The 27,144-nt window shown below is 39.6% G+C and overlaps 1 protein-coding gene across 3 annotated transcripts; it reads left to right on the top strand.

Moving 5' to 3' along the window:
• The first annotated feature begins 4,749 nt into the window (after nucleotides 1-4,749).
• LOC106805725 (glycogenin-1-like) lies at nucleotides 4,750-26,885 on the top strand. Of its 3 annotated transcripts, XM_014807426.1 has the most exons (10): nucleotides 4,750-4,848; nucleotides 13,767-13,902; nucleotides 14,138-14,312; nucleotides 14,809-14,971; nucleotides 15,474-15,600; nucleotides 17,588-17,647; nucleotides 19,967-20,084; nucleotides 20,754-20,786; nucleotides 23,881-23,901; nucleotides 24,570-26,885. In XM_014807426.1, the coding sequence occupies exons 1-10, from the start codon at nucleotides 4,833-4,835 to the stop codon at nucleotides 24,747-24,749; spliced, it is 1,029 nt and encodes a 342-aa protein (XP_014662912.1). In that variant the 5' UTR covers nucleotides 4,750-4,832; the 3' UTR covers nucleotides 24,750-26,885. The 3 variants fall into 3 exon arrangements, with proteins under 3 accessions (XP_014662912.1, XP_014662913.1, XP_014662914.1); XM_014807427.1 differs by lacking the exon at nucleotides 23,881-23,901; XM_014807428.1 differs by lacking the exons at nucleotides 20,754-20,786; nucleotides 23,881-23,901.
• The last annotated feature ends 259 nt before the right edge of the window (nucleotides 26,886-27,144 follow it).

Here is a 27,144-nt window from a genome sequence, read left to right as displayed (position 1 = left end):
CCCACCCCTCTCTCTCTTCCGTCTCTCGCTCTCTTTCTCTCTCCTCATCGCTCCTCTCTCTCTCTCTATCTCTATTCTCTCTCTCCTTGCTCTCTCTCTTCCCTCCCACCTTCTCTCTTCTCGCTCTCTCTCTCTCTCTCTCTCTCTCTCTCTCTCTCTCTCTATCTCTCCTCCCTTGCTCCCTCTCTATCTCTCTCCTCGCACCTAAGTTAAGAGTAATACTACAAGGACGCAAGATCAACGGAGGTTAACATCACGCAAGATTATGCAAACATTCACCATTGTCTGCAGTGGCGTAGCCAGCAATTGGAAACAGGGGGCCCAAGTGCGAGGCGATGCGAAGCGACCGATGGGCGGCTAGGGTGTGGGAGGGGCTATCCCCCTCCACGCGTAGGCGAGATTTTTGGAAAATTCTGGTGCATGAAATTGGCCATTTTTCTGCACACTGAAAATTCAGTATTAGGGGTTTAACTTATTATGCAGAAAAGCTGCATATGCTAATCCCTTATAACCCCCCTCCTTCGCTTTTGATTTGTTTCCACTCCGATCCGATCAACGTGGGACGATGGCCCCGGCTGCTGAGCCGCCGGAAGGCCCCTCGGAGGTACACACGACCAGTTTGGTGGACCCTTAGCCTTAGACCAGTAAATGCTGTACGAAGCCAGTGTTTTCAGGGAGGAAGAAACGAGTTAGCGACCCAAAGACAGCGATTTGAAGCCAATTTCTCAACGGGGAGGGTGTTTCCCCTCCCACCAGAGGGGAATTTTTGAAAATATGTGCATTCAAAAATGGCATTTTGTCGCGCATGGCATTTCATTATTAGGTATAGGTAATTAGTGTATAGACCAATCCCATTAGAGGCCCTTCTCTCTTAATTTTGTAGCTCTCCGATCAAGGAGGCGCGGGCATTTGGCTCTTGTGCCCCCCCTTAGCTTACGCCTATGGTCCTCATTCAAGCACTGACGGAATTATTGAATGGAGTTGGATTTGTGTTGTTAGCGAGTACCATAGCAATGTTGGCAGTTTAGTCCGTCATAAACTGTTTCAGAGTTCCTCATATAAAAAGTTAAAAGTTAAATTATTTTTGAAAAAAGTAGAGGCATTATGAATGAAATCGATAATCAAAATCTACGGAAAAAACAGGTAGATTGTGTTGGAACTGCCACTGAATAAACATGCAATTTATTTAAATTACAAAAAGATTTACATCGTTTAGATACAATAGCGTTAAAGAGCACATTTAACATTTGTTCGGTATTAAAAAATGTTTTTGCTTTCCTCTGATGAAGAACTAAACATGATTGAAATTTGATTTCAAATAAAAACAAAGGTAGCTGCCAAAATACCGCTCTATTTAAAATAAAAAGGAAATTTACCATTGAAAAGAAGTGTTTTTGCCTCCCCTGATAGAGAACAGTTATTAACATACGTGTTGAATCGATTTGAAATAAAAACCGAGGTGGATGCCAAATGGCCGTCTAGAAGTTCGAATTATATCAAAAGTTATTTCACAAAGCATTTCAGTTTATTTTCTTCTGTCAACTAAGAGCTTCAGACCATTAAAATTCAATCAAGCCAACTTGCAACAACACAAATCTGAGCAAAGAGAAGTATCTCCTGTCTTTTAGTCATGTTTTTGTCTTGCCTGCAGAAATCTCAAAATCCAAGTCAAGTCTCTCGTCATGGTAGAGGATTTCGTGACATTTAATGTTCATTCACTAATCCTGTTCACGAAAGGGAGAATGCAGGCAGAGAATCGTGTTGGCGTCATTGTTAGAACGCAAGTTAGACTTGACAATGGCTCATTGTAGGAGAATTGTTCGTTCAGCAGAATGCGAAGTAACAGGAATTAGTGGCCAGTCCTGTGCGGAAGACGCCGTGAGAGGCAAGGAAAATTTTTGTTGTTGTTTTGTTTGCCATCCACGGGTCGCATGGCCCCCTTGTGCCCCCCTTAGCTACGCCAGTGTGTGTGTGTGTGTGTGTGTGTGTGTGTGTGTGTTGTGTGTGTGTGTGTGTGTGTGGGCCTGTGTGTGTGTGTGTGTGTGTGTTAATAAGAATATCTACAGAAATTGATTACATTTCGCGGGGTAGGCCGTTAGCTCGCTAATTTTCACGTCGATTTTGCGTCATTTCGCGTCATTTCGCGACATTCGACATATCGCGTTCATTAATTAATTAATTTAAAATTAATTATCATTTTCATTTAATTTAAAATAATTTAATAACTTTAATTTAATAAAAAAATTAATTTAATTTAATTTTATGTATGATGATTTTGAGTCATTTCGCGTCATTTCGCGGTTTAGGAGGCCGTCATTTCGCGTCATTTCGCGGCATTTCGCGTTATTTTGCGTCTTTTCGCGGTTTAGTAGGTCCCACACGCGGCCGTAGATGGGGCTGTTTTGTTGTTTTATAATTCTGACCAGAGCATATAAATCAACTGATCAGTATAAATCAGTGGATTTATATGCTCTGTTCTGACTATGAAAATAGGGATACTAAACTAAGTTGCTGGTCTAATTAGTATATTCTGACCCACTGATCTCTGGCTCTGTTCTGGATCAGAAGTCATCATAGTCAAAAGACGTCTATATATACGGCTCTGATCTGGATATTCTGGAAGCGCCCCCTTCGTACAATTCAGGATACTCAGTTTTGTAGTCACAATGTAGTCGGTCATACGTAAATTAATCACAATGTCGAGAGCTGTCTACGAAGAAACGTTCCCCTTCGAGTTTTGTAGTTAACTTGGCCAAGGGGTTGTGTTGATGTCGCAGGGGCACCGGGTCATTATTCCCGGGGCTCCGATTCACCGAGTCATCTACTTCTGATGTACATACATGTATTCTGTGTACGTGAACACGCACGCACGCACGCACGTGTACGTGCACACGCACGCACGCACGCACGTGTACGTGCACACGCACGCACGTGTACAGTGCGCATACGCCGACGCACGCCACGCATGCCACGTGTACGAGCACACGCCACGCACGTGTTCGTGACACATACGCACGCACGCACGCACGCACGTGTAGGTGCGCACGCACGAACGTGTACGTGCATACACATGCACACACGCACGTGGACGTGCACACACATGCACACACGCACGTGGACGTGCACACACATGCACACACGCACGTGTACGTGCATACGCACGCACAGGAGCGTATATATATGTATTTTGTGTACGTGAACACGTACGCACGTGTACGCTGCACACCGCACGCACGCACGCACGTGTACGCGCACGCACAATGTACGTGCACCGCACGCACGCGTACACGTACGCGTACACGCGCAGGGACTTCACACGCGAGGTGTACTTCACACGCACGCACGTGTTCGTGCACACATTACGCACGCACGCACGCACGTGTAGGTGCGCACGCACGAACGTGTACGTGCATACACATTGCACACACGCCGTGACGTGCACACACATGGCACACACCGCCAACGTGGACGTGCACACACATGCACACACGCACGTGTACGTGCATACGCACGCACAGGAGCGTATATAGCGGGGCGGGCTGTGCGAATATAATGTATTAAAACTCAGGTAAGAATTGCCCAACACCAGCATAACTGATAAGTCCTTTTAACATGTTTAATGGCACTAAAAGGAAACAACCACTTGATCATGTTGATGATATCTCCGATTGCGTACACGAGGTCAGGCGCTGAGAAGTCAGTGTGACAATTAGGCCCTACTAATTTTAGGCCCACTGAGATGTTCAGGTCATGATTGTATCTTTGGGACCTGGCCTTAAACGTCCCCCATGGGGTTTGCCAATACTATAGCAACCTTCGAGGCTTCTTTCTGATGAAGATGTTGACCACCTTATCCATTCTGCAAAGGGGGGTCCTTGTTATGGCAGCAACAGAAGCAGGAGGCGTTTTCAGTCTGACGTACCCCCGAAGACCACTGCTACCCTAAAAAGGCATTTTTTTAACGTTTTTTTTCTGTGCCTGCAAACGGGGGCGGGGGCCTACGCTGGCTCCGCCCTATGCAGGATCGCCCACTGATATATATTTAGCACTAAATAAACTGTGTTTTAACGTCGCACCATCGAAAACTATCGATTGTTCAGTAGACTATCAGCAATACCTATCACTGCTTTACATTGCCATCGAGGCATTGCCCTTTGATTGCCATCGCCGCCTGCGCCGTGCGTGCCACACGCCACGTGTGTGTGTGGTGTTGTGTTTGTTTGGTGTGTGCGCTGCTGGTGTGCTTGTTGTGTATGTGTGTGTGGTGTGTGTGTGTGTGTGTGTCCGTGCGCGTGTGCGCATGGCTGGTGCGTGCGTGCGTGTGCCGCGCGCGCCGCGGTGTGTGTGTGTGTGTGTGTGTGTGTGTGTGTGTGTGTGTGTGTGTGTGTGCGTGCGTGTGTGTGTGTGCGTGCGTGTGTCAGGAGCAAATAACCTCAAAGTGTACGTAACAGACTTACACTAGTCTATTCATTATACTTGCCGCTAGATTATGCCATAGACATATATAAACACGCGTTTGTATGTTTTTGTGTATGTGATGTGTTTGTATGTATCTATAATTATTTCATACGGCCATATCTTCATGACGGTACACATCATGTGCACAGCGTGATTTAACTTAAATCGCATTTCTGTTTTCTGATTTTTATTACATATATAGTCATTTTCAGTAGGTCTTGAGTTTCGCCGGTAACCGGTGTAGGTAACCGGTTATGACATTTTTTTCAAATGTCGAATCGCTAACTACATGCCAGCCATGTTGGCAGCTGGTTGCCGATATTAACGCCGCCTGGCGTACTAAGCCGCTCACTTGCCTCAAGAAAGCTGGAGAGATGGCATGTTCACAGGGTGAGTAGTTCTATACTATTTTTAATAATTGTAGGTGTTATTACATGTAGATAGCACATGTAACATTTTACTGCTTAAAGCGTTTAGTATTAGCTGCTTTTATCATTTCTATCGACATGCCAAGGTGTCCTAATCTACGAAACTTTGAAATAATAATCTGCGCACTTCAGTCTTCGCCACATAAAATGATAAATGGTGTTGGTGACGGTGTTTCAGTTGGTATTTTCTCTCTTTAATTTGTAGTAGCAGTATTACTCTTAGTGCATAAGGATAATGGTAATATTTTTCTATATATTTCGTACACACCTATTCTAGGCATCTAGGTAAGCATGTTACCACACAAAATTATGTAGTATCATGAACATATCTCGAAATGCATCGTCTCGAAAACATCTCGTGAAATTACTAATAAAAGTAATAATTATTATTATTACCGGTACTATTTACTATTATTAGTATTAGTAATAATAATTAATTCTGTTCATGAGAGTATACATGTCATATGTTCATGACATATTAGCTGGTGGCTACACCCAGATTTTTGCCCTACCCTAACCCTGACACTAACCCGCTGACTCTAACGTAACCCAGAATCAAAAAAATAACATATATACTATACTCTATAGGCCTAAAACTATTACAAGTGAACAATGTTGGAAAAACTCTTACTTTGGCACTGTAGAGTCAGTGGCAAGTCAGTCAGTGTGTTGACAGTTTCACAATTCAGTGCCTAAGTAGAGGAGCGGAGAGAGTCTTTGACGTCTTTGATATAAAGCCTAGGTCTTTTTATCAAAGACTTGTAAATCTCTACTAGTATTTACATGAGCGTAATTCAGTCTTATGTCACCCTAGTAGAATAGTCTTCATTTTATAGTGATGCGAATGAAGCCATTGTAGTGTAACATAACATGGTTTTACGTAGCTATGCCAGGTTTGCATCTGACTATATATTCACAATCCAAATGGAATTCTTAATTTGAACGCATATTTTCGTTTTCGTTTTACAATTTGGCTGTATATTTTTTACAGAAGCCACCATTTTTGATTAAAACCATCTTATTCAGTGATTTCATTTTAAAAACATCGTGTTGTTTGTTGGGCTGTATATTATTGCACCCAAAATCTACAAATATAGGTACATTTTTGCACACAATAGCTTATAGGCTACTAGACACAATTACCTATAATACCTTTCATAATAGTTTCGGATAGTCGAGGAATGCCACACGTATCGTATTGTTTTGAGAAGGAATCTATGTACATTATTGCATTAGGCTGAAGCTTTGGTTTGGGAGAAAATGATTCTACGTGCTACACTTAATTTTAAAGCCTGGTATTATTTCTCCGGCAGCCGGAGAAGCAGCGGTGAAAACCATCGTTAGTTCTCCGGTCGCCGGAGAATTAAGAACAAATGTTCTTGTTAGATCTCTGGCGCCGGAGAAACGTAAAGTGTACGTTTTCTGGCTTTGCTGTAGAAGCAGTGCTGAAAATCATAGTTAAATTCTCCGGCAGACCGAAGTGTCCCGCCGCCGCTGTATTCCGCCTGTGGGCCGCCGCCGCCGTCCCGCCGCCGCAACCCTAACCGTAACCCTAACCCTTACTTCTGGTTTGGACGTTTGCCTTTACTCTGGGACGTATACTGGCCGCCATGCTTGCCGGAGAAGCTAGTTTGATTTATTGGCTTAGTTGTCCGGCTTGCCGGGGAAATAATCACTTCGAATTTGAAATAAAATTTTTGGCCCTATGGCTGTTTGCATCTGAAAAAATTAAATAGGATGCCTAATTTATTCGTAGGTTATTTGGAGAGTAATTGAAGCGGAAGCCCCAGTTAGAAGTGGTGTGTCCACACCATTATATATCTCCTGATTATATCTCAAACGTTTTCCCTGAAATGAATTTTATTGCAGACCACAACTGGCTTTTTGATTTTCTCAGTGATACTTGTTTGAGTCTGTATCTTTTTGTTTTTGTCCCAGGGAAAATGCCATCACACAACAGTTATATATATATTAGTTTTTTTAATAGATTTCATCATTGAATTTCATGCATTCAGGGCATAATAAAAATATTGTTTGTTTGCCCTCACCCGACCGACCCGCAAAAAGGGGTCCGACTAAAAAAAATTTATAGATTTTTTTTTTCTGCACATATATAAATCTGTAGGCAATACATATGTACCAATTAAGCAAAACAAACATTCAACATAAAAGGTAACTCCACACAAGCACACCCGAGCATGTAGACACCATGCTGAATTTGTAAAAAGTCCCCTTGAAAAAAAAAGTGTGGGCGGGCGTGCGTGCGTGCGTGCGTGCGTGCGTGCGTGCGTGCGTGCGTGTGTTTGTGTGTGTATGTGTGTGGGAGGGGGTACAGGAAGGGCACTTTTTCCCTTACATTTTACAAGAAATGCACAAAAAGCTACTGCTTAAAGCTTAAAGCTTAGTGCTTAAAAATACTATAACTGTAATATGCTAATCATGGTTCCCGTAACATTGTAATGAATGGAAAGCTCGGTATGTACATCTGATTCCTGGAAGGTGTCTAGGTTGTGAAAACCAACATGTTATTTCCCCTTGTAATCAGGAAATGAAATTTGCACTCGTGTGAGATTTGTGGATGTTAACCTCAGCTCAGGTTCCTTATGACGAGCCTGCTTCCAATAACTGATGTCTGCATCTGTGAATGCATAAAAAATGGAAGTGGTGCTGCATTATCACAACAAATACCAATATCAGATTCGTAATTCTCACTTTACTTCACTTCTAATATCTAGTCATTCTTGTGTTTTCAGTGCAGTTATCGTGTCTTGTGCACAAATGTTACTTGGCTCATCAGTGCTCGAAATAAGCGTTGTCCGGTTGTCCGAGACAACCAGAATTTGCGCCGGACAACCTAACTAGTCTGAGACATTGTCCGGTGAACAACAAAGAAAAATGTGACGAAAAACGCACTTTATTTATGTTTTTCTCATGGGTTCTCCAAGAGCACTTATAGCCTGGCGGCCCGCCATTAATCTATGGTGTGGGAAAGCGACGCATACCAGCTGCTATTTCCAACACTGGTATATGTCAGGTTTTCTGATTTATGAGAGGTGAACTCGATTTGGAACCAGCAAACCAGCAAGTTCACCCCTACATTTTTGTATTTTTATTCCATTATTATTTTGAATTTTCCGATGGCTTTTCCCATGCAAAACAAACAACAGTGGGAATTCATGTTAATCCGAAAGTAAAAAAAAAGAAGAGAATTGTCGTAGTCAGAATGAAGGCTGTACATGTACTCAAAAGTGCCACAAATACCATCTCCTGCGATCTACATTTTCAAAATTTTCTGGGGGAGGACCCCCATACCCCCCGCTTGTTTTTCACCCCTCCTTGGAATCCTAGATCCGCCACTGAACAATTACATATCTTGGGAGCAGAGAACAATGAACAAAAATGTCGCCTTTTCGCATGGCACCCAAAACAAAGATTGCAGAGAAGGTAGAGGAGCCGTAGGGTGTGGAGAGGGAGGCGAAGGAGCCATTAAAATATTAAGTCATCCACTATTTTGCGCAGTTCGCTGTTTTTGGCCCCCCTTGTTAAAAAATCCTGGCTACACCAGTGTTTTTGGGTGTTTTCTGACCATATTATTATGTGATTGAAAATAGGAGATTTGGGGATATTTTTTTGAGACAACCAGAAATTGTTGCGGACAACCTGATTTGATGCCTGGGTTGTCTGCAGGACAACCACATTTTTTTTCTTATTTCGAGCACTGCTCATTGTATTTAATTTTTCTTATGCTTGTTTCAATGTTTTTTAATTGGAAGGTCTCCATTATACCAGCACTCCAGTTCAGTTTAACTTATACTGAATATATATATAGTAGAGAGAGTACTGTATTGTAACTTATATAGATATCCTTAGTTAGCTTAAAATATCCAGGAATAGCCAGCTATGTTTGAGTGAAAGTAAAGGGATTGGTATATCTGTAATATACAACGTCAGCTTCTATCCTTCACGTTTTTGTGTTCAGTATGTATCATCACACGGCTTTCGTGGGTATACAGTGGTTAGTCGTCATTTTATTGCTAGCCAATTTTTATGTATACATGTACGAAATAATACAAATTGTTCATAATTTTCAAAATTGCCAAGTTGTCTATGACAAACATGTGGTGTGTAGCATGGCCTGGTTCGTGTGGAATTCCAGTTAGGCTGCTGTACATACATGTATGTGTGAACCCAGAATAGTGAGTGTCCTACTTTAGCAGCATGTTGTCAGCAGCTTCATGCTCCGAAATACACATCATGTGCGGCATGTGTACGTGTGTTCTGGTTAGTCTTGCCGAGGTGGTGAGCAAATTCATGTTGACTCTAGTCCAGTGCTTCTAATTCAGAAGCCCACTGGTTGCCGTGCCAATGCACTGGTTGTGCAGGATTGTATTTCTGTACATGGCGCTTGCTCGTGCATACTCATTTACGAAAACCTTGGGCTACTTATGACCTATAATTAACATGAGCTAAGTCACGTAGTCAAATGATCATCCGTGCATCTTGGAGCTGTGGATCTGTGCATCTTAGCGCTTTTGGTTCTATGGTTGAAAGCGTTGTATTTTAAAACCCATATATTCAGCAAATTTATTGTAACTGTTGGCATGCAAAATCTCTTAAAAACCCTTGATGTTTTAGCTATTTTCTGCAACTAATCAGCATATTTTGGGATACCTGCTGCTAAGACGTGTGTAATATAATACTAATAGCGTTTTTGTACAATACACTAGATAATTTTTACCCATACATAAAGAAACACAATTACGTAGGTAGAAACTATGTAGTACATGCGCACGCACACGCACACGTACACACAAACGCACGCACGCACGCACGCATGCACGCACACACGCTACACGCACGCACGCACGCAGGCACGCACGCACGCACGCACGCACAACAAAAGTCGTGTTTAAAAACACGTCGTTGATGAGTTTTAAAGCAGCCATGTGATGCAGACTGATCTTATGTCATGTTGTTTGGCACTTCCTGAGCAATTGATATGATAAAGCTTGTAGGCATTTACTTATATCAACAGTCCTAGTGTGAACATTCTACACATACATGTACACTACTACTACACACTACATGTAGGAACATGGGGGTAAATGCAGTAAATGTCATAATGTGAAAATGGTATATGCAGCCATTTCAATATGCTAGTATATATGCATTATGAAGTCAAAAACAAGTTGATTTTCAGAGGAAATACGTTCCAAAAGAAATGTGTTCACAATGTTTCTATACCTATGGTTTCTATAACTTTTACTTTGCGAAAAAAGACTTGTGCCAGGTAACGTTAGTTGCCACATCAAGAGGTGGTACAAGAAATGCTGCCACATATAATATGCAAACAAACAACACATTGTGAATTTTTTAACATATTGGTCCTGTATACCGATGAGATGTAGTATAAACCTTGGAGTAATCATTCTGAATGATTACTCCAAGTATAAACGAAGTAGTAATTTTTGGTCTTTGTACGTTTCTCATTTCTGAGATGGTATTTTGTGTGGTATTAGATGTAATCAAAATCTATAAAAGCTACTTATAGTTCTATCGGGTACATCTCTTCAATTTGTTTGCCCTGGGCTAGCTGACCTAAAAGTAGAATAGAAGTAGTCTAGTAGTGTAGAATTTGTAGGTGACTTCAGATTTAGGCAAGTCTGTTACACTTCTGTTCATAATGTCTACATACATGGTGATATGCCTACTTCTAATATACTGGACACAGACCGTTTTATGCCTTTATTTGATTATTCACATATTTCGATGAAACATGCCTCAAAAATTCTGCTCACACCACTCTATATGCGTGTTTTATGTACAGGTCTATTAATTATCATATATAATATGGCTATTAGTCCTGAAGTGTATCTACGTGTTTGTATCTCATAAATTATTCTTTGTTGGCTGCTTAGCAAATTAATATTGCCATTTTTTTAATTATTGGTAATGGTCAGTGGTGCCGTAACGTTTAGCTATGATGTCATATTCCAGAATGAGCAATCATCTTTCATTTAGATGGTGTCAGGTTTAGGTGAGATAAATGAACATTTATGCAAATTATGGGTAGCTTCATACTGTTATTAGTTGACATGATAAGCATTTAAATTGGTTCTTGTAATATTCCCCTCAGTACACGTATTCGGAAAGCGCTATAGCAAACTGTAGTTTAAGGTCATACGATATGAACAGTAGTATATTTAGAAACGCTATTTGTGTGTCTCGGCATACAGCCACCACCCTGCTGGTGTAATGCAGGCCAGCCGCTTTGGAATGCTCCCAGAGCAATGCACACGCCTCAGTGAAGTATCTTTGACCTATAGGATATATGCCTGTGTGGTAAAAATTGAAAGTAACTTACTTTGCAACCTACATTTAACTGACTTACATGTAAAACATGAGCCTGCAAGCAACGTGTCAAGTTCACAACCTTATTTTGTAGCATCTTTTATATCTGATAATAAGTTTCAGTAAAAAATCAGATTAATCGTATAATTTAATATCTGATTTTAAAAGCGACGAGTCCTGGATCTAAAAACTGCTAGGCCCTCTAAATTTGAACCATTTTAATACAGTTTCTCCCTGTACCGTCACCTACAGTAGACTGTTGTTTGCGTAAAAATGACCAGGAATTCTTTTAGCCAGTAGATAGATACTGCTGGGTAAAGTCTATGAGGATAACCATCCTTTAAAGCAGCTTTCTCCCTTAATCAATCATTGCATCTAAGCAAGTAGTGTTATATGCAAGCATTTGGTGCCTGAAAATATTTTTATCAAAGAGACTCGACACAAAAACTGCCTCCCTTATTCAAACCTTGCGTTCCGATGTTTACGTAGGGAAAAGCGTGCCTGCCACACTACGTTATGTGGAGTAATATTTACACAGTAACTCGCTTCTCTGCATATATATTTGTTTGTTGGGAGAGTATGCAAACTAGAATGTAAATAAGCCACATTCGTATTTTTAAATGCTACTTTAGTGTCACTGTGAGATTTATGCTGTTGTTGTGCGTAAAGTACCAAATAACAAGGCCACACACATTCTTCAATGTCGCAACTATTGCCTTATATTCGGGGCCACCAAACAAGTGCATCTCATTCAGTGACGGAAGTCCTTATAGATTGGTACAGAATCTCTGTTACTTTATGCAATTTATATTTGGCAATGGTCTCATTAGAAACATGTGGCATCATCATGCAAATACATCAACAGGAAGTCAACAAACAAAAGTTTAATTGCTGTACATTAGTGGTTCATTAGGTACTGTACATTAGTGGTTCATTGGTGAAATTAACGATGTATGAGTAGTTTAAGCATGTAAGCCTTATTGTAGAAAGTTGCTGTTTCGCAAGCAATACCAGTAAGTATTGTAATGATCGGGAGAATATAAGAATAGCCAGGAAGACTGTTTGAAATACTTTCACATAGAACATTTCACATTTCACATAGAACATAGAATCACAAATAAGTATGAATTAGTATGCAGGCAAGTGGGCAGACAGCCATACAGGAAGCAGGCATTTACCTACTCTACTCAGTGCCTGGCATTGTATTAACCATTTATTTTTATTTTGTTCAAGTTTTATATACAGGCCTCGACGCTTATTTTCAGATCTGGTTGTCCTGTCGGGCAACAAGAACTTGAAGCAATTTTTACTTGTCCAAAATTTACTTGTGCAATCTATGAGCCGTTAATGTCCTCGTGTTGCGGCTTCAGCTGCATATTATATTATCAGGAGTGTATAATATAGAGATCTATATTATATAAATAGATATATAAATATATATATATATATATATATGTAACATATATAGATAGATGTAGATATATATATATATATTATACACTCCTGATATTTTTTGCCAGTATTCCCTGTGTGCATATAGGCTAGCTCGCACATACCTCTAGGCATGTGTCTGCACGCGCGTTTTCATGCGTGCGTGCGTGCGTGTGTGCGTGTGTATTACACTTACAGTATATATACCGTATTTACTTGTGTATAAACCGCGCTTTTTATTGTCACAACTTTCAATAAAAAAAAATCAGGGGGTGCGACTTATAGACGAGGCTAAGAAATCTTGTTAATGTACCAATGTTTGTACCAACTTTTCAATGCAAAATATGGTGTGAGACTTATAATATATATACATGAATTATACTTAAATACACAAGTAAAATCGTAATGAAATTCACACGTTTATGTTTGCATGCTGGCATGCTCATTGTGTGTCATATTACCGATTGCAGCTTTTTCCTCAATCACAGGAAAGAGTTTTGCTGTCGTCCTCTCATCCCAGCGATGCCCACCCCCTACATATTCAGTAATGAATATGCCCCAACTGACTTATGAACAATCGTACCCCCACCCCGGTACATAAATCAATGCCGCCCCGGCCAGGGAGGTACGCGTTGCCGCTCTGAATAAATCTGCAATAGTAACAGTGGGTGTCGCGGGCTGTTTTTTTCAGGGACCTTTGAAAACGTTTGAAGTGAGAATGTGGTGCCATAGCGCCCTGGCTCAGAGGATGTTAAGAATATTAAACAACTAGAACTTTTCAGTTGTCCGATCGGGCAACTAGGCGAGAGAATAACTTCTCCGACATAGACTTTCACTTGTCCCAGGCAATCGGACAACCGTTAGTGTCGAGGGCTGGGTATGAACCAGTAGCAACATTTTCAACCCTGTTGGTATAACAGATGAAGGAAAAATGCTTAGATAATATAATAAAATTATTGAATTCCTGCTTTTTACAACATACAGAACATGTTAATATTTGAAATAACAGGTGTAACAGTTAAACTAGCATCAGCCCAGTAAAATTGCTCACATGCTATCGTTGTTAACCTATTCTCATCCTAATTGAATCTGTTATAGGTGAAGCATTTGTTACCTTGGCAACTAATGACTCGTACGCGGTCGGTGCGCTGGTTCTTGCGCAGTCACTGCGGATAGCAGGGACCACCCATGACTTAGTTGTCATGATAACACCAGGTGTATCACAGGGGATGCGGTAAGTATAGCTTGCATGCATTTGTATATTTCTTTTATTGATAAGTAGGTAAAGTATTCAATCGTTTGTTGTATAACCGTCAAGTTTCAATCTCCTTATCGCATATAGAGACTATTTCAATTTGGAATCCCTAATATTAGCACTGCACTCTTGTTGAAGGTAACGCATCTCATTTACAGTGTAATGTTGTCAGCAACTTATAGCTATATCGTTTAATTGGTGTGTTGGATATCAGTGAGCACTTGGGCCAGGTGTACACAATGGTGCACCCTGTGGACGTGATGGATAGCAAAGATGAGGCCCACCTGGCCATGATGACGCGACCGGAACTAGGCGTCACCCTCACCAAGCTGCATGTGTGGACCCTGGTGCAGTACAGCAAGTGTGTGTTTATGGATGCAGACACATTGGTGAGATGATGAGTTAATGCATTTTGTAATTTGAAGTCTTATTTGCCTCTGTATTGGTGACCAGGCACACGTTTTATAACATATTACAATGATATATAGTCAGTACCGACCAGTTGCTGATATTAATTCTCTGTACAGAATTCAAAGAGGGGGGCTAACTGTTTGCGTATTGATATAGATTAAAATAACAAGTTGTGTTGTACATACAGTGGTACATATGTATATATATTAATTGTTGAACTTGTGCCTGGATAGTAAAATCCTAGTAAAAACCAACGCAATAACTGGGTATATTTCGTGTGACATGCAAGTCATAGCTGTACCCATGTTCTAGGAAACCCGAGATCCTGAATCACGAGCTAGAAAGTGTTGAGACTCGACGCTGTCTGCCCAGTGCTAGAAATAACCTCCCAGTGGGAGTGTTTCTTGTCCACTGCCAGTTGTTGACTTTTGGAAGTTGTGTAGACTTTCAATCTGCCATCTAATGTTAATGTAGGTACTGGCCAACATCGATGACTTGTTTGAGCGGGAACAACTGTCTGCTGCTGTGGACATTGGATGGCCAGACTGCTTCAATTCTGGTGTGTTCGTTATGCAGCCAAGCCTTGCCACGTTCCACGATTTGGTGGCGCATGCTATAGAGAAGGGCAGTTTTGATGGTATGTGAATATTTTGTTGGTAATTTTTCTCTAAAAGAACAGTCAATAAGTGCTTGCACTTATAAAATTGTGCATTGGTAAATCTATGCTATGTTCTATTTTCAAGGTTAATATATGTTCCAGTAGTGGTGCATTGCAGTATTTGAGCAGCATAAAATATGCTAAATCAAATTAAATATACTTTTAGTTACCATATGATATGTGGTTTCATGAAATTATGTAATGTAACTGGAATGAAAACCATTCATTGGAAGCGGCATGCACTTAAGTGCTGTATGTTTAATGGTACGAATTAAGGGCCAGATGATACACTCTGGATGATGATTATGATGGCTGATTCCTGATGGAAACCTAACCTTACCTACTCTGACACTGTTGATGGCTCCCTGTTGGTTTTCTCATTCAATCACATGCAGAGCATTTGGTCATTTTTGTGAAATGCTCTTCATGACTTCAGTGCTGCTGCTATAGTTTCTGTGCCCTTCGACTTTTCATGTTCTAGGGGGTGACCAGGGATTGCTCAACACATTCTTCGGAGACTGGGGAACTGCAGATATTAAGAAGCACTTGCCATTTATTTATAACATGACAGCAAGCTCCACATACACCTATCTTCCAGCATACAAACAGTGAGTTGTATGAAAGATTCGATAAGATTCCTTATGATATGTGGAACCTGTTAGTACACAGTTATAATTTTTCACTAGTTTTGAGCACAACTGTGTCATCAGGGTTCGTTTTGTCCGTGTTCCAGTAATGTTGGGTGCAAGCCTTGTTACAGTTATAACTTATAGATTTTTTGCCAGCAAGTGTCAGTCCTTGAGCTATGTACTTGAGGTCATGAGCTATTAGATACTATTTGTACTAGATAACTATAGCAATGCTTATTAGCCAATATCAATACGCTGGCTAAGTCTGAAATATAAAAAAACATGCATGAGTGAACCAACTAACCTAAATCCATTTATCTAATTAGAGCAGCAATGTATTAGTGATTGAAAAGCATAGTGTATTTTAGTTTTGATGATTATTTTTGTAATGAAAATATTTAAAAAAACAAAACTTTTCTATTTGTCTAAGCATGGTAACCATGATAAGATGAGAATGTCACTAGGTTGTTCAAATTAGATTAGCTTCTACAAATTTTTAATGTGTTCAGGCCAGATCGATTTGCTACTTTGTGGCACTAGATTATTAAGCAGCGTTTTTAGATCACGATCACTCCTCGATTCTTTTACATTTCACAAACTTAACGCCTCTACGACCTCCATCTTGGGCTCGTTCTGCCCTCTATAGTCCGCTGAACAAAACTATGTAACTACCGTGGCCGAGAAGTGCCACCTTGCTTTGTAATGTGACTTCAAACTCGGAAGTCCCGCGGTTCGTGCCGATTCATCAGGATTGTACACAAATTTGTAGATCGGATTTCTGAATCGTCTACAATCCTGATGAATCGGCACGAACCGCGGGACATCTGAGTTTGAAGTCACATTACAAAGCAAGGTGGCACTTCTCGGCCACGGTAGTTACATAGTTTTGTTCAGTGGACTATAGAGGGCAGAACGAGCCCAAGACGGAGGTCGTAGAGGCGTTAAAAGTTTGTGAAATGTGAAAGAATTGAGGAGTGATCGTCGAAAATCGTGCAAACGGAGTTTCCTATACCTTCTTTATATGTATATATTATCATGGCGACACAGCACACTCGCAGCGGCGAGTGCGGGAGCGTTCGGCGTTAGTTTTTATGAAGGAAAGTTGATATACAGTGATGTAACAGTGGAACTGTAATTGAGAGGAACGGTAGTAGGGCCTATTTGTGAATGTGCGTTCATATTATTTTCAGTTTTTACTGACTCTGTCCCAAGTACCTGTGGTAAAGACAACAGGGTGGAAAATTTCAATTTATTATTGTGAACACCAAAATTGCAGCTGTTTGTTTAAATCAAACAGAATGACAAAATAGGAAGTATAATGTTGCAAATTAATCATAAAGAGTGATTTCACCAAAATGAGCCACGTTACTGTTTGCAATCAGTGGAACCAATGGTACCTAATAATCATAATGATGTACAATTGCTGTGGCTTGTAACATATTTACGATAGTCACATGCTTTTACAGTGGGCTATCTGTATATTCTTGATATGTGAACACTGTGAAAGCTAATTGCTTCACATATTATTGTTAGTAGTGGCTGTGTGACACCTATAATACATGTGGCCAGTAGAGACATTTCTGTTCAACATTGTCTGGCACATTCACGGTTTATAAAAAACTGCTGTATTGAAACTGCTATCCAGCAGTCAATCACTCGTTTTCTTCCATTATCTTCCTCTGGGTGTAGTCCATGAAATATCTGCCAGTGATAGCCATTAGTGCGTGTCCATCTCTAACATCTACCTTGGCGCGTGATGTGCATGCATACTTGTTTGGGTCTGTGGCCACCACCCTCATGGTGATCTCAGAACAAGTAAGTTCTCATGTCACTGTCGATTTTAGATCCACTGTAGATGCCTGACATAGTACGGAAATGGAGAAACTCATGGGTTATGTTCACACCCCTGTACATGTCTAAAACAGGTGTATATAACATGGTTGCAATGGAATGTTTGCTTTTATAGGTTCGGGAAAGGTGTAAAAGTTGTGCATTTTCTTGGCAGCAGAAAACCGTGGCACTACAGGTGAGTAGATTACATCCTGATTACATGTATTATGCACACATGCAGTTATCACCTGAAAAAATCCTATATTGAACATTGTTGATACTGTCAGCGAACAGAATGCTGGCAAATCTATTTCCTCATGGTATTTTTTATGATGTTTACTAACTTGATATACCTTTTATGAATTGCAGTGTTTGAGAGGATTATACTTGTGTAATTAATATTTTGAATAATGGCTATAATTAAGGAGTGGTTTCAGATGCTCAGCTGGCAAATTTTGATTAGCGTGTATCTCACTGTAAATGTCGCTTATGCTATATTCACAAGTAATGAGAACAACTTATAGCAGAGAGAAAGTTGTACTAATGAATATTTATAGCTGCATCACCTGCTAGACACTGATGAACGAACATTGCATCTACTATTATAATTAGTCAGTTTGCTTTGGACGACGATAGGCCGATATGCATTTGTGCTGGTGGTTATGGGGCACTATTTTATCATTTGTATGGATCAGTCTGCTAGTCGTCTCATTTCCTATTTATACTGCTGCGAGTACAACACAAATGGATCTTCTACACGTGGACGGTATGGACACAAGCTGTCACGCATTCTAAAATATATTTTTAAAATTTGCAGGTAATTAATGCATCGCATGTGTATAGGAGGCAGATATGTTGCACTTGGTAACAATGTTTAATAGGATTCGTGGTAAAACTGGCCTTAATGATGAGCTTGTGATATTTTATTGTTTCTGTGCTCAGTCACGTTATTGCTTGCCATGCCCCATCCCTTGTGTGCACATGCAATGTACCCCGTGGCACATCTGCTATGTCATTTAGTTAAAGCCGCACAATGCGCATCCAAACGCTAATTTCTCCAGTACTAGACTAGCAAATACTTCGTGTCATGCATAATCACACTACCTTATGACAAAATAAACTCTAGTTCCTCCCATTTGACTGCGCGTTCCCAACAAGAAAGAGGTGCGAAATCAGGTAATCAGGCGCCAACGCTAAATTGTTTCAAACAACATAACATCGAAGTGGTGACGTGACGTCACATGTTTTTATCTTTGCTGCGCCCGTACCGCTGTACCGCGGCACCGCTGCACGGTTGCTTGGAGATTGGGGAAACTGTCAACAACATTGGAGGTATTTTCAAAATACCTTTTATAAGACAACGCGCAGTGAAATGGGAGGAACTAGAGTTTATTTTGCCATAAGGTAGTATGATTATGCATGACACGAAGTATTTGCTAGTCTAGTACTGGAGAAATTAGCGTTTGGATGCGCATTGTGAGCCTTTAAGTTGCAATGGTTTATAATAGTGAATCTGTAATAATGGAAGATTACTGAATTTGAGAATTTTGAGAGATCCAAAAGCAAGAGTGAAATGTATAATTCCCACGGATAGGTAATAGCTGGGCTATTTGATGTATTACGTTAAACATTCAAGTTTGCGATGTTAGTTATAAAGATAGTTATGAATGCCAACGGTATGATTCATAGCTAAATGACGGCATATTCCTTGTCTATCAGATTTAAATCACACATTTCTGAACAGAAGTTGTGGAAGAAGTTGTAGTTTCCTTGATTCCTTAGTTATTTCATTTTTCGTCTGCATTGTTTGATGACAACTTCACCTCGAGTGGAAAACTAGGTTGACACAGAGTACAGTAGAGACTGCCTACGTGCACAGCTTTAGTAGACAGTTGTGAGTAATTGTAAAGGATCCTAAAGATTCCTGAAATTCCTTGCTCTGCTTGAAACGACTGTCCACAATGTTTCGTTTCCCGCTCATGGTTCAAGGTTGTACAGTGACCAGTGCCTAAAACCGGCTTGCAGACGAATTTATGTGGTTGCTGCATGGCAATTGACTTTATTTAGATCCCGATCCATTATCATTGTTTTATTAGAAGCTTGTAATTTCTTTTAATTAGAATACCTATTAAATCTGCTGAAGTGATAGTTAAGAACAGTTTTATCCATAGATTAGTAATGTTATTTACTGGCATACCTACAAATCACATATTGCCGTATCATAATAATTATAACCGTCCCACGTAATATATTTATATATCTTTCATGCTTTACTGAGGTGGCCCATTTGGCTATGACCTTTACATGTAGGGCCTAAATTAAACTAAACAATGTGTCAAACGTTTTACTTCCAAAAGGGGCTTTCCACCGCGCACAGAGCACACACGCCTCTCATTATGAAGCCGTGTTTGTTGACGCTTGCATGGCATGAGTGTATGCTTATTGCTCTTGTGAGTTGTGAGTTAACAATAAGGATGTTTGGTGGGTCAGTGGCTGTACATGCTTTGTGTTCCAGGTTCAATGCCCAGAGCAAAAACGTAGAGCATTCAGATGGCGCTTATGCGGGGGAGCTTCTGCAGCAGTGGTGGAACGTGTTTGCCTGTCACGTACAGCCAAAACTGGATCCCTGGGTCGTAAGTATTGTTAATGTTATGCCACACGAATTGTTGCATGAAATGAATGAACCGGATGATCTGTGTACACAGAGGAATTACTTGCTAGTGAATCATTGCAGTGACTGCACCGTAAAAGAGGCATCTGAAAAGTAAGCTCAGCAGAGCAGGTCTAGGACTCTAGGTGTGCAGATGGGTAAAATTATAGTTGGCACGTGCTGCAGACTAAGTGAAGTACTCATGGGTTATGGCCAACAAGCTGAAATTCCTGTGCTAAATGTTTACGATTGATAGCGCATGTGTGATTTATAGCCTCATGGTTCTAACTTTCTAAAAACGGAGGGCTGGCTACGTAAAGTTTTAGAACAGTGATATTACTACATTAGATTTCTGAATGTGTACATTGTCGGCAGTTGGTGCACGTGAAATGTTTCATAATTTACGTATAGCCAATGTGCAACTAACCTAGCTGCCAGATTGTACTCCCTTACAGATATTAATCTAACTGCATTTGCATACATGTATTAACTGCTTGAGTTATGTTTGGGTTGTGCATACATCTATCACAGTTGTTAATCTTCATGTTATTGCATACGTGTATGTATTAACAGCTTGATTGTAATCAAACTGTTTCCATGTGATGTCTGATTGCATTGCTTGCATTTTTGTAACCTATCTTTGTATGTGTAGGTTGAACAATGTATTTCTGAAGACAGTCGAGTGGTGAGTGCCCAATATTATTGATATGTAATCATCAAATGAAAATTAACAAACTTTGCTAATTTAAAAAGCAAAGTAAAAAAAATGTAAAAGTAAATTTTTAAATAAACCTAAGGAAAGCTACAAGAAACATGTTCTTCTCAAAATACTTAAATTACTGTCTAGACAATCCCATTCCTTGCTTTCTTAGCAGAAGTAGGATATCAAAATGGTAGAGCTTGGGTAATGCACTATCCTATCCTATCCTATTCTATCAGGAGTGTATAATAATTGAGGGGTACGACTCGCTCGAAACACAAGAAATTCAACATTTCCATGCCTTAATTTACCTATGATTTTTATCACGCGTAACCCAATAAACATGACATCAGAACTAGCGTTGTACATCCAACTTGCCCTCACACTTTAATTTGTATCGATACCTCTCATTGTTATGTAGTTATAGCTTTGAACGTCAGACATGGTTTTAGTCATTCACCTAGTCAAGTTGCCCTCGTTTCCGTTCGATGCAAGTAAACAATCTGCAGCTCGCGGTGTAGCTCTAGTGACTATAGCCTGCGTACGGTTGCCGCTGGGCTATATAGGATCAGCCATTACGAATGCTCGGGACCAACTTACTCCAGCCAGTCAGCGGGAACTATGTATTTCCGCACGTGGAGGGGTGGGCGGGTTGTGTTGGTTGTGGACAAAAACATTGTTGTTGTCAAGTAACAAATTAATAATAGTAATTTGTTCATCTTTCATGACAAAACTAATATTACAATATTTTTTGATTGCTTAATTTGTGACTTGACAACAACAATGTTTTTGTCCACAACCATTCCACCAAACCCGCCCACCCCTCCACGTGCGGAAATACATAGTTGGCGCTGCTGCAGCGCTGCCAAAAATGGCCGTTTGAAGTTCGCAAATCGAATGTTCGTTCACAAGAAATACCGCAAGTATACCATTGCAACGATAGTTAGAGGTTAAATTTTAGTAGCTGATATAACTTGAGACATATTCACTTCGGATAAGAGGCATTAAAGGGATAGTAGACTCTAGGATTTTACTGCATACAACTGTACTGTACTTACTGTATAACAAATTGTCGATACCCACACGTACTTGTTACCAGATACCTAATTTAATTGTTACAATTAATTATACATCAACGCTACGAAATTTGAACGGCGCCATTGACATTTGCGACCGTGCTGCCACCCTGAAAAAGTTGCACATTTGCCAATTTATTTTGCACGTTACAGAACGAGGGCTAATCACAAAGGTGAAATTATATTTACACCTAAATGCTATTTAACCGAACGATGTTCATTTTAGGACAAATTTATCGATAATATTACTGAAACTATATGTCGTTTATAAGATATTACAATCCTTTTGCTTTTAAATTAATAAATAAGAAACACCCTCGGTCTGTAGCCCTTGGCTGAAAAGTGGTATTACACAACTTATCAGATCGTGCGTTTTGAGTGGCGCCACCGTCGTTGTAATCAAACTAGTCGTTAGTTTTAAAACATTTTTTACTAATATTTCTAATGGTGATTGAACCATGAAACTTTTTATGTAGCGTAATTTTAACCTAAATTAACTGAAAATAACCCTAGAACCTAGAGTAAACGATTCCTTTAATTGCCTACCACAGACGTTTTATAGTCACGAATAAGTGTGAGTAAGTTGGTCCCGCGCATCCCTAATGGCTGGTCCTATAGCCCAGCGGCAACCGTACGCGGGTTATAGTTACTAGAGCTACTCGCGGTGATAACGCTGTTGGCGGGGTTCGGCAGGGATTTGCAACTCGCAAATTAGTAGGGGGCTCTGACCGCTGGCTCTGTCTCGTGCCGCTGACCGCTGGCCCGTGCCACGGCTGCGTGTGCAGATAAACAGATGTCGTATGACATACTGATACAGTTATTATAAAATAATTCGTAATAAGCTTTCGTTTTGTCGACATTTTGAAGTTTTTACAATGTGATCTCGCGAGAATTTGCGAGTTGCAAATCTCTGCCGAAGCCTGCCAACAGGAGTCGCAGAGCGAGCTGTCTCTTGTTCGCACAATTGCGAGGAAACTATTACCAATTGACCATGTCAATGACTAAAACCATGTCTTACGTTCGAAGCTATAACTACATAATAAGAAGAGGTATCGATACAAAGTAAAGTGTAAGGACAAGTTGGATGTACAATGCTAGTTACGATTTCATTTTTATTGGGTTTCACGTAATAAATCATAGGTAAATTAGGGCATGAAAATGTTGAATTTCTTGTGTTTAGACCGAGTCATACTCCTCTATTATTATACATTTCTGATCTTATCCTATCCTATCCTATCCTGGTCATCCATCCATCTATCTAGCTATCCATCTATTTATCTATCTGTGTATCTGTCGGTCTGTCTATCTATCTATCTTATTCTATTCTATCCTATCCTATCACAAACATATAGTAAGCTGCCAATTTGTAACAGCATTCTGTAATCTTTTGCAATAAAAAAGGGATTTTTTTCTTTTCTATAATTTAAGACTAATCAATTGGTTAAACTATCGACAGTACTGCATGTGTCACCTATGCACTGTCTTTCTTTCATAAATCTATGAAAATACAGACCTGACTGGTGTAAGAATGTAACTAGTAGCTAAAGCCCAATACAGGCAAGGTTATCATTTTACTAAAAAAAACTAATGTTTGAATTTTTGTTGGAAATTTTCCAAAGTATGCATCGCTGCTAAGGTAAAGGTTTTTGTTAATATCAATGACGAAAATACTACGAATTTATTGGGTTTGATGCTTTTTTGCATGATGCATTGAATGTTCTATTACATACACCAATGTTTTTGGCTTTATTTTCTTACTGTCACAGACTCGTCTCAAGTTTATGCTGCTTACACTAACGCTGCTGTACTTGCTTGTTTCAGTTTAGATGTTCATGCTATATACAAACATCATATTTAGATTTAGTTTTAATAATGTTAGTGTTACAGTCATAGTCTCTTGAAACATATGAGAAGCAATTGTTCACTGTTGCACGTAACACCTAATTTGTCATACTAACTTCTGTTTTGTGTTGTCTTTGGTGCATGAAACCGTGAAAATCCAGACATCAGAACAGCATATTGAGGTAGCTACTATATGTTACATCCTGTTCCTACTTGACTAGATGACAAATTTGTTCAATTGTGCTTGATAACTGGGTACCTTTTTATGGTGGAGGTTAGGAGTATAGCAGACCATAGTTTTACGTGGAGTTAACCACATATTAGACAAATAACACAAGCAGGGCCGGACACGTGCAAAGTGCATATACACATGCATGTATAGATGTGCACTTAAATTGACTACGTCACGAATTTTCCATGGTAAAATTTGTATAAAAAAAATTCTATTTTTTTACATTAAAAGTAAGAACTAACGTTACTAAATATATCCTCAAACTCTCACCTGATAAAAATGTTTTTACGTTGGTTAAATTTGCAAAAATCTAGATGATTTGGTAATTTCTGTTGTCTAACACTATTCCCCCAGTACTGTTCAGATACTGGCGTCTCTCTGTTTTTCACCGGCAAGTTAGGGCATATAAAGAAGGTATATAAGCATGAAAAGTAAACAGAAACACTAATTGTATTTTCATACATTTTATTTTGTACAAATAACACACAAATATACTACTTGATGGTGCTAGAAATTCGTGACGTAATCACTTTAACCACCTGCAATATGAATGTAACACCACAAACTCAACCGCATCAGCTACATATTCATACACGTTGTGCACATCTTTTACTACAGGCACCGGTTGAAAGCGGGCTGTCTCATCTTAATCTGAGTGAGGACACGGGCTTGTCGTCTGCGCAACACTCTGGAGAGCCAGATAGGGAAGCATGGGAGCACGGCCAAGTGGATTACTTAGGCGCAGATGCCTTCTCCAACATCCAGTCCCATCTCGATACTATCATCAATGGAAAGTAAGCAGTTGAAACGTGTGCGTGCTACGGGAGCAGCTTATCAACCACCCATAAGAGCAACGCTAGTTTCACGAGCTCCTACATGCTTGGACTGACTATTGCTATTGACCAAGTACAGTATTATTTCTTCTTTCCCATGCCAAGCTGAAACTGTATTGGGTCCCACGTACTAGCCCCAAGGTTTCTTTGTTTTCGGTGAAGATGTAATAGAGATTTCCTGGATTTGGTAATGTCAAAATTTAGATGGGTGAAAGATAGATGGTTGTGTAGAAAAATGGCACTGCTAGTGTTAAGAAAAATATACAATTCTTGCAGCTACTGCATACATGCATGTGCAGGTTTCAAGCTGCTTACAATATTTATACCTATGACAATTATGAGATAGTTCACAGTATTTTGGAACTGATGAACACTTCTCAAACACTTCATTCGAGCAAAACTCGGCATGCTTCAACAGCTTAAAACGCCCAATGATATACACCACATTTTGTCAGGCTGATTCGTATTTAATGTGTGGAGGGAGTATCATCGCTAGATGTCACTGTTTGAACAGCACCTCTGCCGAAGTGAGTTATAGGCTGAAGTGCTTGTAGAATAGTTGTGCATCTGTGCTTCATAGAGGGCACATGTTCACCACATATAATTTATTTGAAACTGGTGTGACTCGGGGCATTGGTGACAATCTAATTTAACATGCACACTACAGAGCAGAATTCATGGCTGCAGCAACAATCATTACCTAGCTCTCACACATATCACGTATGGTCCTGTCTAAAAAACGCTATGTGTTTGAGCTGACTCAATAATGATACTTCGGATATCATAGTATTTATAACCCAACCACAAGGGGGAAGTACATTTGTTGCACACACACGCCACTCGAGTAGTAGTTTGAATCTCATCTGAGTGTCCCGAGTGCTTTTGACATTTAAAATACGATTTACGTTAGGATTTTGTTATTAGAAAAATCTTTTTATTATATTAGTGCCAATAAAATCTGCCGAGTGCCTGCATGTCAAATATTTTTAAATGCAAATAATAGTATAACAGTATAGGTACCTTGTATTGTGAAAACTGATATGTTTGCTATGTACGGAGTTGTGTGTGAGGGTCATGACGAGATGGCCTTGTATTATATAGGTCTGTATTAATGTTAAAATTGTATGAACTATACAATGCAAGACAATCTGTCTGAAGACCATGAGACAAAAATGTTTAGGTATGGTTCTTGCTGCACGGGCACCAACTTCAGTACTAAGTTTGTTGGTTTGGTTTGTCATATTCAGATATTTGTATTCATGTTTTTGTTTATTATTTCGATTAGATGAAACCAAACAGTTATTATGCTCAGTATAAGATTATGTTCACGTGTATCCATTACATATAGCATATGGCGAATAATATATATCTATAGTAAAATGTGGAACCCATACCAAATGCTATTTAAAGGCCGTATGTAATTGGTGTTACTATATTTTAGGCAATCACGGAGAAAATTGTTAACATGCTCAGAGTTGCTGAGTACCATTAAACACATTGAGGGTCTATTTTGATAGTTGTTATATGTACCAGCACTTATCTTAATCGTATTGACTAGGTATATTGCAGTAGGCGCGGTAAGATGTAGTGTACAGACGATTACTTTAAATGCATGCTTTTTTGGCCAAGGTATTGTCCAAAAAGTGGAGCAGTTGGGTAATGTATATTGCTTGTGAACGTGTGTATGCATACAAGTTGTATTTAATGCTTGTGGTTGCTTTGTTGTTTTCTGTATGGAGCTGTGAGGAGTATTGTTCTCAGTGTCCATCCTGCATTATACTCTTACACTGAAATTTACTTTTCTTTATGGTATACGTGAATGATTTTCTGCCCTATGCTGCATCTTGATGTAGTGTCATTATGTAATATAAATTCGGTCTGGTAGAAGGTAAATGATTCTGCTATAGAAACTTTGGAGCTAGCACTTCTCTCAAATTTACAGATGTTGTAGACCTACTATAGAACTCGTATTAGGACAGCGTTTAAAGTGTATATTGTGTACTTACAAGCTTTGTAAGCAACATTCACTACATTGCATTGCATGTATACATGTACATCTGTTGATTTATGGAGAATAAAATTATCTGGTATCTGATTTAAAGATTGTACTTTAGTAATTTTTACATATGATTGTTAGAAATTTATTATTTTGCTATCACTTTAAAGGGATTACGTCACGAATTTTCTATGGTAAAATTTGTAAAAAAAAATGCCCATTTTTTTACATTAAAAGTAAGAACTAACGGGACTAAACAAATCGTCAAATTCTTACCTGACAAGATTGTTTCTCAACTAGTTAAAAATTCCAAAAAACCTGGACGATTTGAATTAATGTTGTCTAACATTAATTGCTTGCTATG

Source organism: Priapulus caudatus, unplaced genomic scaffold, assembly GCF_000485595.1.
Source record: "Priapulus caudatus unplaced genomic scaffold, Priapulus_caudatus-5.0.1 Scaffold125, whole genome shotgun sequence".
NCBI classification, from domain to species: domain Eukaryota; kingdom Metazoa; phylum Priapulida; class Priapulimorpha; order Priapulimorphida; family Priapulidae; genus Priapulus; species Priapulus caudatus.
This window is presented reverse-complemented; position numbering and strand designations above follow the sequence as displayed.